Source organism: Spinacia oleracea, chromosome 4, assembly GCF_020520425.1.
Source record: "Spinacia oleracea cultivar Varoflay chromosome 4, BTI_SOV_V1, whole genome shotgun sequence".
Lineage (NCBI taxonomy): Eukaryota > Viridiplantae > Streptophyta > Magnoliopsida > Caryophyllales > Amaranthaceae > Spinacia > Spinacia oleracea.
Window position 1 is genome coordinate 49406364 of NC_079490.1, and position 12464 is coordinate 49418827.

The following is a 12464-nucleotide window of genomic DNA, read 5'->3' on the forward strand; positions in this document are numbered from 1 at the left end:
TGCTAATGAAACAAAGGTAAGGGTAAACAATACATTAATTTGAATGCCACACTTGACCAGACTAAGCTAGACTGGACTAGACTTTTATAACAATAGTATTATTTTAATTGAAATAGGCAATGGACTGAGCTGTCTACTAGAAACTTCTTCTTCTTCACTAAGGAAGACGAGGTACGGGCGCGACTCCGTAAACCCCAATGACCTGCGATATCGAGGGACTTTTAAATAAAATAGAACCGGTGATCAATCCGGCCCCAGAAAAAGCCATAGGCGACCCATGACCCCAACTCCTGATTGTCCGTCACTTTAGACGTGCACAGTCTAAAGCTATTGCTACTCAGTTTCACTTTACATGACTTAACTTTTAATACTTGGTTATGACTCATCAAACATAAATATTATATTCAACAAGTAAACACAACTTCTTTTATCTTTGAATTAAGCAAGTGATCACAAAGATGTCACACAAGACTTATTCCAATTAATTCAACCTTTCCTTTAATACTGATCAACCCCTCTATATGGGTATAAAGTTTCAACTTACTAAACAAGGTCCTCGGCCCTTATAAAGTAGTGAAAAGCTAAAAGGGAACAATAAACAATCGATCTGAATCAATATATATAATAATCTAATGTTCCCAACCAACATGTTCGTATCAATCATCCATACTAACATGTTACGATTCTCATAATGCAATATAAGTTCAATATGTCCGTCCAACAGTATTAAACATGCAATTTCAACCTAACCAAGTTCGTCAATAATATCAACATAACTAAGTTCAACAACAATCTCAACACAACCAAGTTCACCAACAAGTTCAACATGGTTTCAACAATTAGCACACATTCCAAGCACACAGGTATGTACGTACCTTGTGTAAACAAACTGATAGGCCACTTTAACGAATTCAAAAGTCGCCCACAAAGAATTCTCCGCCTAAAATAATCAAGAAACGTACCCAAATCAATTCCTAATAATTTACAGCAACACTAACGTATTCTAAATACATCCTAAACCTATTTAGAACATTCCCCAATATCGAAACTTAATTAAATAATCTCCAAGCATAATAACTATTAAACTAATGATCCCAAAACGTTCTAAACTCCAATAAAACATCCCTTTTAAAATTTCCAGCAATATAGAATAATTTCAAACGTCCACAAAACATAATCAACGTTCTTAAAATCGTAAAAATAATAGCTTTAATAATATATAGTCATTCTATTATGATTTAATCATTAAAAACCTTAAAAATTCACACTTTAATAATTAAAAACTCTTACTTCAATTCAATTATGTAATCTGAAAATTAAATTATTAATTAAGCATAGTATATAATCTGAAAATCTAACTTAATCATAAAAGCTTATAATTTATATTCAAGAAACATGAATTAAATTATTAAAACTCCATTAAAACCCTAACTTAACGTAATTAACAAATCTGAAAATAATTAAATTAGTTTCAACAACATATAATCTGAAATTTCATAACTTAATCATAAAAATCATAAATTTAATTCAAGAAACATAAATTAATTTAATAAACAAAATTAAAATAATTAGCTACTTAGGGTTTAAAAAAATAACCAAAAAGAGAAGAGAGAGAGAGAGTTGGCCGGCGGCAGGGGCGGCGGCAGCGAGGGAGTTGAGCGGCGGAGGGAGCTGGGCAGGTGGCTGGTCCTTTCGGCGGCGGCGATACAGAGGGTACTGGTCGACGTCGGCGGCGGAGGTGTTGTTCATGTAACAAGAACACAAGGCTTAAGGAGAAGTGAAAAACAACAAAATAAAGAAAGGAAGAAAGAGCAAGACGGAAGAGAGTACCGACCGGCGAAGGGCGGTGGCGCAGGGGCGGAGGTCCGACGGTGGTTGGCGGCGACGGCTACAAAGAGTACGGTGGTGCGAAATCAAGAGGAGTAGGGTGGTTCACGTGAAGGAGAAGGATGAGGGGTTTTTTTTTTTTTTTTCTTTTGTTTTCACGTGAAGTTAAGGAGGAAGGGAGTATGGGGTTTATCGGTTTATATTATTGGGCTTTACCCATTTGGGCTAGAGTTAGGATATTAGTTTTAGGATTTGAATCTAAAACCGAATAGGATCGTTTTCTAAATTCAATCGATTTTCGTAATTCGAATTCTTTTCAACTTAAAATTCAAACATCATTTTTGATTGCACAACCCGTTAAAATATTTAGAATATATTTAAATAAAATTAAATATACATTTGATATATAAATATAATAAAGTTCAAAAATCGTTAAATATTTAGAACGTACTTAAAATAAAATAAATATACGTTAATTATATATTTATTACTTAAAATTCATAAATTCTATTTAAATATAAATAATATACGTTAAAATATATTAATAAAATTTATAAATTTACGGGGATTACAAAGTGCTTCGGATTTTCCATAAACCCCAAGGCAAGAAACCCCAAGCACTTAATTTGTCAAGTGCTTGGGGTCAACCCCAAGCACTTGAAATATTACAAAGTGTTTCACCTCCAAGTGATGGGGGCATAATCACCAGCACTTGAGGGCATTTTCCCCCAAGCACTTGAGGTTTTTTCTACTAGTAATTGGAATTTTTTGTCATAATCACCAGCACTTGAGGGCATTTTCCCCCAAACACTTGGGATTTTTTCTACTAGTAATTGGAATCTTTGTGATATTTTAGAACATATGTAATACATTTTAGAACACAAATGTAAACTTTTTAGAACATGTAATAGAAAAGACTTAGAAAATGTCTACATCTATACGGAAAAGTAGCCTTAAGTTTTCTTTATACTTGTATTTGATAAAAAAGCACCTAAAAATTTCTAAGTTTACAAACTCGTTTGAGATGCCTATATTATAACCATGAATCATATAGCTTCAAGTAACTATAATTGGTATCCCTCCAAAAAAAAAAGTAACTATAATTGGTATATCACCAAAAATATCAGCACAATCATTAGTAACTTGTTTATGAAACAAACGTTGATTTCGAGCATCACTAAAATATTTCAGCCTTTAGTGGTATAAATTTCAATAAATGTCCATAACTACATTTAAGAAAATCAACTGTATTAATCTGAATAAAAAAACCACAAATTCGGGGAAATAGTTAATCAAATTGTGATCCGGATAACCGAATTAACTACGTGAACCAGAAAAATGATTTATTGAAATTATTGAAAACTAAACTCAAATTTGGAATCATACCTTTGAATTATACCCTAAAAGACAAGAAATATGCAATTTTAGTAAAGATAATAGACAAATAGTGTAAAATTGTATGAAATTGATGAAGAAAATCAAACAACTTGATGAAGATTGTTGCTACAATGCTGCGTCGGTAATAAGAGAGGGAAGAAATTGAAAATTAGGAAATTGAAAAATAAACTCAAATTCTATCGTTTCATCAATTATTTCCAGATTCGAATCTGGAAACAATTGATGAAACGATAGATGATATATCATGAATTGGCAAACATTTGATGAAGAAGTTGATGATTCTCACAACAATTGCGGTAATTTGAGGCAAAAGTCGCGACAATATTGAAGAGAGAATTGAGAGAGAGAGAGAGAGAGAGAGAGAGAGAGAGAGAGAGAGAGAGAGAGAGAGAGAGAGAGAAGTGTTCTTTTGGAGTAAAGTGTTCTTACGAGAGCCTTATATATATCTCCAATGAATTGTTGTTGTATATCTGTTGTATTTTCGATACATATGAATTTCTCATATTACAGATGAGAAGGATGAAGATGGAGAGAAATAAAGAGGAGGTGGAGAAAAGGAATAGTCCCAATTAGATCCACTTTTATTTTATTTGTCTGGTTCACTTGTAATTTTAAATGTTCTCGGTAGTTGCAGCTCCAGAATACAATATGTTGGATTACTTCTCATTTATACAGTCCAGATTAACTCATTTACACGGTCCATATTACATCTGATACTTTTCACCTAAAATAACTTCTCACCAGATCCCAACCTATTTATATATATATATATATATATATAGGGGAGGGATCCGGTAAGAACACTCCCTTATGTAAGTACACTTCTTATAATAAGAACACCTTTTACACCATTGGATTAGAAACAAATCAATGGCCACAATCTAATCCAAGCCACTGCCATAATGGCATGATTGTAAATACAAAAAAACGGAGCAAAAATATAAAAAGAAAAAAAAGGTTCTCTCTCCTCAAATACCATAACTCCCACTCTCTCACCATTTTCTCTCTCCTCAACCTCCCACTCACTACCCTGCAACGGGCAAAAACCGCTCAAATTCATCCTTATTTAAACCGAATTCCTGCCGAACTATTGCAAAAACAACAACACTTCATTCTATTAGTTCAATCACGCTTAATCAATAAAAATTGCAAAAAAATCGCGAAAAAAATCTGAAAGTGCAAATTCTACACAATTTCGATGGAGAAAGGTGATGAATATGCGATTGATTCTGCAAACAACTGCGAAAATACAAGGTTAGTGATAATCTAACTATAGGGGGTGTTTTTTGGTTCGCATCGCAAGTATGCTCTTTCCCTACAAAGGGGCGGTTTTTTAGAAAACCATTGTATTTTTGTACCTCGAAGGAGTCGCCACCAAACATTATTTAAATTCTCGTTTGGAAAGACCGCAAGTGACTCTATTTTGGATAAGGCTTTGAATCCTCGAAACATTTGGGTGAGATCCGGGCACGGGAACGAGATGCTTATTCCGCGAGCTTTAGAAATTATTCGAGTACGTGACATAGAATTTTCGAAAATATACCCTAGATTAGACTATGTGGGTTTGAATTTTAGAGGAAATAGAATCTCTAATTGTATGGTGGTCACTTTGCTTTAAAGGTAATTTAAGGGAACCTAAGATCGGTTTGTCCAAGAAATTATCTTTGTTAAGCGTGATGCAACCTTGCATTTTGTTGTATTTAGCATATATGGTGATGAAAGCAATAAAGCAAATAAAGCAACATCACAATTGTAAATGAGTGCGGAATTAGTAAATACAAGACCCCCTAGAAACGGACTAGGGAGTAGGTCCACATTGCCTAGAAGGACTAGGCAAGTAAAGATGCGGAATTAAAATGCGGAATTGAAAGTGCGATATTGAAATTGCGGAATTGAAAGTGCGATATTGAAATTGCGGTATTGAAAGGTGCATAATTGAAATTGCAATATTGAAAGGTGCATAATTGAAATTGCGATATTGAAATTTGTACTTGGGCACATGAGATTCGAACGCCAAGCGGCTTCTTAAAAATAAGTGCGCCCGACACGAATTCAAAGCAAAAAATCTCAACTTGGGAGAAGTTGCTCATCCCAAAGTATCCTAGATTTTGCATATAGAACTTGAACTTGAAAGTTTGAATCTTGAAATATTGAACTTGAAATAATTGAACTTGAACTTGAAATATTAAACTTGTACTTTAAATATTGAAACTTAAGAGACTTGAATCTCAAAGATCAGGCCTTTTAATGTTGAAAAGGTTAGATCTTTGATGTGCTCTTATTTTGAAAGGATCCTAGTTTAGGGTAGTAGTCATGAGCAACCCTAAACATTATGAGATCTTGAAATTTGAAAACTTGAACTTGTATATTGAAAAATGGAGTTTTGAATCTCAAAATATTAAACCTTTAGAAGCTAAAAAGGTGTCATCTTTGATTACTCCATACTTGAAAGTGATTCTAGTTCAAAGAAGTGATTGCAAACAACTTTGAACATCCTTGAATTTTGAAAGTTTGCATTTTTGTATTTTGAAAAGTTTGGATTTTGAAAAGATGTATGATTGTTGCAAGTGACATCTTTAGTAGTAAAAATGCCAACTTGCTAATCATTTTTGAAATAGGAAAATCAAAGAAACATGATTGAATATTGTGGGATTCGGAATTACCTATTTAGGTTTAGGCAAGAATTCCTTTTAGAGCTCCCAATTGCTTAGAACTTGAAGTTTGTATGTGTTTTTGAAGGATTTTTGGACTTGAATTTGAGGCGTAATTTTTGTATTACGGCGTTGTATATTGAAGATGCCTCCCTAAATGCTGAAAATTAGGGGGTATTTATAGGAAAAATGGCTGGAAACTGCCAGCCATTGCCAGCGCAGCACGCCAAACCAGCGCTGGTGACGTGGCATACGTGCTGCCAAAATCAAGGATGCGGGCTCCGTCCTTGATTTGTCTTGTATTGATGTACCTTCGTACGAATAGTACGATGCTTGGCACGTAGTGCTTTCTTGGAGGTTAAGACTTGATTTTGCGTAAAAAAACAAGTTGTTTCGAGTTTTGAATTCCGGTTGTTCGGGACGGGGCCCGGCTTGCTCGGTTTTGTGGGTCGGCGCCCGAATTTGACTTGCCTTATATGATTTTGAGTGGAAAAGGCTTAGTAAAACTAATGGAATGGTCTACTAGATGAGATTATACTTGGACTTTGAAATTGGTTTTTGAAAATTGTATTTTGTACCGAGTTCCGGGAGGGGAACGGCCTCGGGGATTGGATTTTGGATCTTGTATTTTGGAGATGTTCTTAGCAATTGGGATTTTCGCGCAGAGTTTCTCCAACCGCCTAGTATGGATAATGGTATCGTCATCATCCCAGAGGGGAGACACAAGTTAGGTGTCTACACTAACAAATTCAAATAGTTTAAATGTTTTTCGTCAATTTCAATTAATTTTTTAATTTTTTTGCGTAATTTTGAAATATTAAACAAAATCGAGCACATGCAAAGAGAGGAAGCTAAAAACGCAACTGATTCTGGTCTCAATGCTCCTTCAACAGAAGAAAAAACTACAAATACGTAAGAATATCAAGTTATTTACAGTATCAAATAAAAAAATCGACTAAAATTATTGTTCTAAGCATGTTCTAATGTTAAATTTATGTTCAAAATCAAGTTCTACAGTTAATAGTCATAATTTAATGTTTTTATACCAGATCTGATATTAAAATTGAATGTTCTAATTTTTTCGGCATGTTCTAATATTATTAATACATGTTTCAATGTTTTTATGATGTTCAAACCATGTTTTAATGTATGAATGAAGTTCTAAGGCAAGTTCTAAATTTAAAAGTCATGATTTAATATTTTAATAATAGATCTGTTGTTAGATAAAGAATGTTCTAAAAAAATTACCATGTTCTAAACATTTTAAGAATGTTCTAAAGTTATTAGAACATGTGTCATTGTTTTAGGCCATGATCTAATTTATAAAACAAATATTTTGAAATTTGAGCATGTTGTAAAGGTTTTAGTCATGATGTAATGTTTTAGAAAATATTCTAATGGTACATTGATGTTCAAAGCATGTTCTAAGCATGTTCTAATTTCAGAATGATGTTTTAAGGCAAGTTCTAAAGTTAACACTCATGATTAAAAGGATATTATAAAAAAAAATTCCATGTTCTAAACATTTTAAGAATGTTCTAATGTCATTGCAACACATGTTCTAATATTGTTAACACATGTTTCAATGTTTTTATGTTATTCTAATCATATATTGATGTTCAAACCATGTTTTAAGCATGTTCTAATGTAAGAATGATGTTCTACGGCAAGTGCTAAAATTAAAACTCATGATTTAATGTTTTAATGATAGATATTTTCTACAAAAATTACAATGTTCTAAAAACTTTAAGAATGTTCTAATGTTATTACAAAATGTTTCATTGTTTTAAGCCATGATCTAATTTATAAAACAAATATTCTGAAATTTGAGCATGTTCTATAGTTTTTAGTCATGAAGTAATGTTTTAGAACATATTCTAATGGTACATTGATGTTCAAAGCATGTTCAAAGCATTTTCTAAGCATGCTCTAATTTTAGAATGATGACATAAGGCAAGTTCTAAAGTTGGGAGTCATGATTAAAAGGATGTTCTAAAAAAAAGTTCTATGTTCTAAACATTTTAAGAATGTTATGATGCCATTGCAACATGTTTCATTGTTTTAGTACATGATCTAATTTTATAAAACGGATATTCTAAAATGTTTGAGCATGTTCTTCTAAAGATTTTTGACATTATCTAATATTTATGTAAATGTTCTAATATTTTCAGCAAGGAGGATCACATCCAATATGCGAAGAATGATAATGCGGTTGTTTCAGAACTTCATACAAATGCTACAGAAGAAAATATTTCAAAAACGTAAGAATTTAAAATTATATAGAGTGTCAAATAATTACATGAGTTAAATTGATGTTTTAAGCATGTTCTAATTCTTAAATTAATGTTCGAAGCATTTGTAGAGAATGTTCGAAGCATTCTTAAATTAATATGTTCTAATGTATTTAAACATGCACTAAATTTTTTTCCCATGAACTAATGTTATTTGCCATGTTGTAATTGTTTTGACAATAAATAATAATGTTCTAAGTAACATAGTGTATGTTCTAAAAGTTATTTAAAGCATGTTTTAATGTTATAATGCATGTTCTAATGTCATGCATAAAATTTTCAAATATTATGATGCATGTTCTAAAATATAATATGTTATCAAAATGAAAACAGAGAGAAAACAGAAAAGGATGTTGCCAAAACAACAAAAACAGTCACATTTGGAAGTCCAACTGTGAACGAAGAAATTTCGAAAAATATTGTTTTGGAATGTGACATTATAAGGTAATTTTCCAGAATTTAAATTATAATAAACATTTGCCAATATTTAGAACATAACATAAATCTTTAGAACATGTCTTTTACACTTTGATTTAGTATGTTTATTGCCTGGTCATTTCTTATAATTAAGTACAAATTTATTTATAGGAATGAGGATATAGAAGAAGATAATCGAAATCCAGAAAGAATAGACGGTGAACAAGAGCCCATATTGCAAACAACTTCAACTGAATCAACAATTTCGATTCAAAAGTAAGTTTCAGAATTTTACTTCAATATTAAATGCATAATATGTTCTTTAATATAATATTGAAAGTTATTACTCCATTTTCTTATGTTTCAAAATGTTTTACCAATGTGATAGGAGTGTTCCTGAAACTGAATACAATAGAGTTCCTCAACCGAAAGAAAGGATTAAACATACCTTGATATTTACTACTGAAGGGGTACAAACCACTTCTGAAGTAATTCCAATCAAGAGGTAATAATCCTAATTAAAGTTAACAATAAGAAAAAAAATAAATTTCAATTTCACAACATTTACTAATAAATGTTTAAAACTACAACTAAATAGGAAAGAAAAAGAAAGGATCATAGTGGGGCTTAAAAATCCACAACAGGAAAAAAATTAATCCTAGGTATGCTGCTTATGTTCTAAAAGTGTGTATCTTATGTTCTAATTTTCAATTACTTGGATTTTGTTTAAATGATCCTATATTATAATATAAAAAATTATGTACTAATATTTGGAATAAACTATAAACATTTAGGGGTCAACCACCAAAAAAAGTTATATTCAAAATTAAAGGTGATCTTCATGGATTGAAGGCGTTGCCTACATTGGTCTATGATCAAAGGTAAATATTTTTTATCGAAATATTAACACATTCAGAATACTTGAAAAACAGAACTAATATAGTTAGATTTTAAATTTAAGATACTTGAATCAATGTTATTTTTATCTGTAATGTATGTTCTAATATACTTCACTTATGCTCTAATATCATAACTTTATGTTTTAATTTACCTATCCTATTTTATAATTGCATATATCTATGTTTTAATTACTTGTATGTGTGTACTAATAAAGTCTGCAATATGTTGTAATATTTTTTTTAGGAATGAATCGGAAAAGTTGGACATATCAACTGAAAATAAAGAATCTGAAAAGCTGGAAGAGAACACAAAAGAGCCTCAAAAGGTAGATGTGCCCCAGAACAATCAAACAGAAAAAAGAAAATGCCGAAGCAGAGCCAAAAAAAACAGAGGAAAAGAAGGAAGAGATGAAAGTTGATTCATTGAGGTTGCCAACTGTTACAACTCATTCAAATGAGTTAGAAGCATCATCTTCGGGAACAAAACCAATTATTGAAGAAAACGAAGATGATGAGTTAGAAATTGCAATACATTTGGCCCTTGCCAACTCGTTGGAAAACATTGATTCAAAGTAAGTCAAAGATACAAAGTTTTAATCTAATTTTAATTTAAATATATTTTAATGATATAAATATATAATTACATACCTAATCAATGTTTTAGGGATTGATCCAAGAAAGAAAACAAGGATGAAAAGTCACATACAAAAGAGCAGGGAGAAGTCCTTGTGGAAACTGATAATGAAGAAATAGATGATGAACAAGATGATGATGATGATCATAAGGAACAGAATGAAAACATTGAGAGCAAAAAACCGAGATCAGCTCCAGGGTATGTTCTAAAAATAAACCATTATATTTTAGTAAATTATTTAAATTATAAAGGAAAATTTGCCAAATACACCCTTTTATAACCTATTTTTTGCGAGAAACAACCTTTTATTTTATTCTTTGCGAAAAAGGACCTTAAACTATAAAAAAAATATTGCGAGAGACAACCTTTTTGGCTTTTCCGGCATTGACTACTCATTTCCGGCATTGACTTCGCCGGTTTTGCTAATCTCACCCTTTTTCCCTTAGCATTGATTAGCATTTTACATATAACCTCCGCATGCAAGAAAAAACACCTAATTTCACCACCCTTTTCCAATCAAATTAACAATATCCTTGATGTTTTTAGTAGAGTAAAAAACTTTAATTCCATGCACTCACTAGTTAAGGCTTTTCGATGTTCATGGGTGACGGATGTTGAGGAGTAAAATGTCCTTTTCGCAAAAAAAAAAATTAGTTTAAGGTCCTTTTCGCAAAAAAAAAAAATTTAAGGTTGTTTCTCGCAAAAAATGGGTTATAAAAGGTTGTTTTTGGCAAATTTGTCTTTGGTTTTTAAGGGAAAAAAAAGGTGAGGTTAGCAAAACCGGTGAAGTCAATGCCGGAAATGAGTAGTCAACGCCGGAAAAGACAAAAAGGTTGTCTCTCGCAAGTTTTTTTTAGTTTAAGGTCTTTTTCGCAAAAAAAAAATTTAAAATGTTGTTTCTCGCAAAAAATGGGTTATAAAAGGTTGTTTTTGGCAAATTTGCCAATTATAAAAGAATAACTTTTATTCATAAATTAACAGGTGGGAGAATGTAAAGAAATCAACCTGTTGCCCAATGGAGAAAAAGGATTCCGGGGAAGAGGAAGATAATGCAGAAGGTGATGAAAATGAAGAAACTGGCGATGATGAAGATGAAAACAATAAAATTGATGAGGATGAGAATGCTGAGAATAAATCTGAAAACCTCAAATCACCTTCTAGGTATTTTGGAACAAAATTACACTTTCTGTTGTAATAAAATAATTATTGTTCTAGTTTTATATATCATATTTTGCATGTTCTACTACTTTAGAAAATAGTAAAAACAATTAGAACACAAGAGTGATTAATTAGAACATGTGTACACTTAGTTAGAACATAAGAATGTTTAATTAGAACATGAGTAAACTTAATTCGAACATATAAAATATAATTAGAACACAGGATTGATTAATTAAAACATGTGTTAACTGAATTAGAACATAAGAGTAGTTTATTTGAATATGATTTAAGAATTTAGAACACAAAAACACCTCATGTTCTAATATAAATTCTACTTCATTTTTACTGTTTAACAGGCAGAAAGTTAAATGAACAAGATGAAAACATTAACAGAGATGAAATTGTTGCGTCTGCTCCAAGAAAAATGAAAAGAAAAAGCGTGGCAGCAAAGACAAAGTTGCAACCACTTCGACGAGTGGAAAAAATCATCGAAGATGAAGCAGAAGATCCAATGGAAAAAGACGATGAAGAAACAGATGATGATATACTTCTTAGTCAATTCAAAGTTGCAAGGACACAACCACCAAAGAAAAGAACAAAAAAGGAGAAGAATACAACAACGAAAAAGGAAGACGAAAAGAATGACAAAGGACTTGCAAAAAAAGGAAAAGGGAGTGGTACAGAAGAAGGCAGACAAGGCCTTGGGAACAAGAACACCAACCCGAAGAAGCTTAAGAGTGCAAGAATCTGAGAAGGCTGTTGAAAAAGAGGAGCAAAAGGGAGAGATTGTAAAGGAAGCTAGAAAGAGAGTTGGGAGAAAATCCCGTAAAACAATGAAGAAAGAAGACTCTGAGATCGATGAAGAAGATCAGAAGATGATGAAGATTTTGAAGGGGAAAAAGAAGAAGAACAAGAAGAGGAAGAGGAAGAAAATCTGTTGAACAAGAGAAAAAGACAACAATTACAGGTAAAATTTACAATATTGAGATTTCATGATAATAAACTAGAATACATAAAAAATGGTAGAAAAAAGCAAAAAAAAAAATTGGAACATGTTAAAAAAAATTAGAACACAAGAGAAATTAATTCAAACATGTTTTCATTGAATTAGAACATAAAAATATTAATTCGAACATGTGTACAATGACTTATAACATATTATGTTCTATTCTTCCTCATCATATGT

General features: G+C 31.6%; 1 protein-coding gene across 1 annotated transcript; it reads left to right on the forward strand.

Annotated features, from left to right (window-relative positions):
* Nucleotides 1–4423: 4423 nt before the first annotated feature.
* On the forward strand, nt 4424–11650 carry LOC110798496 (uncharacterized). Its single transcript, XM_056841700.1, has 10 exons — nt 4424–4479; nt 8048–8137; nt 8501–8611; nt 8756–8860; nt 8973–9089; nt 9379–9465; nt 9728–9809; nt 10161–10315; nt 11099–11278; nt 11635–11650. Exons 1-10 carry the CDS (start codon nt 4424–4426, stop codon nt 11648–11650), a joined length of 999 nt encoding a protein of 332 aa, XP_056697678.1.
* Nucleotides 11651–12464: the final 814 nt, after the last annotated feature.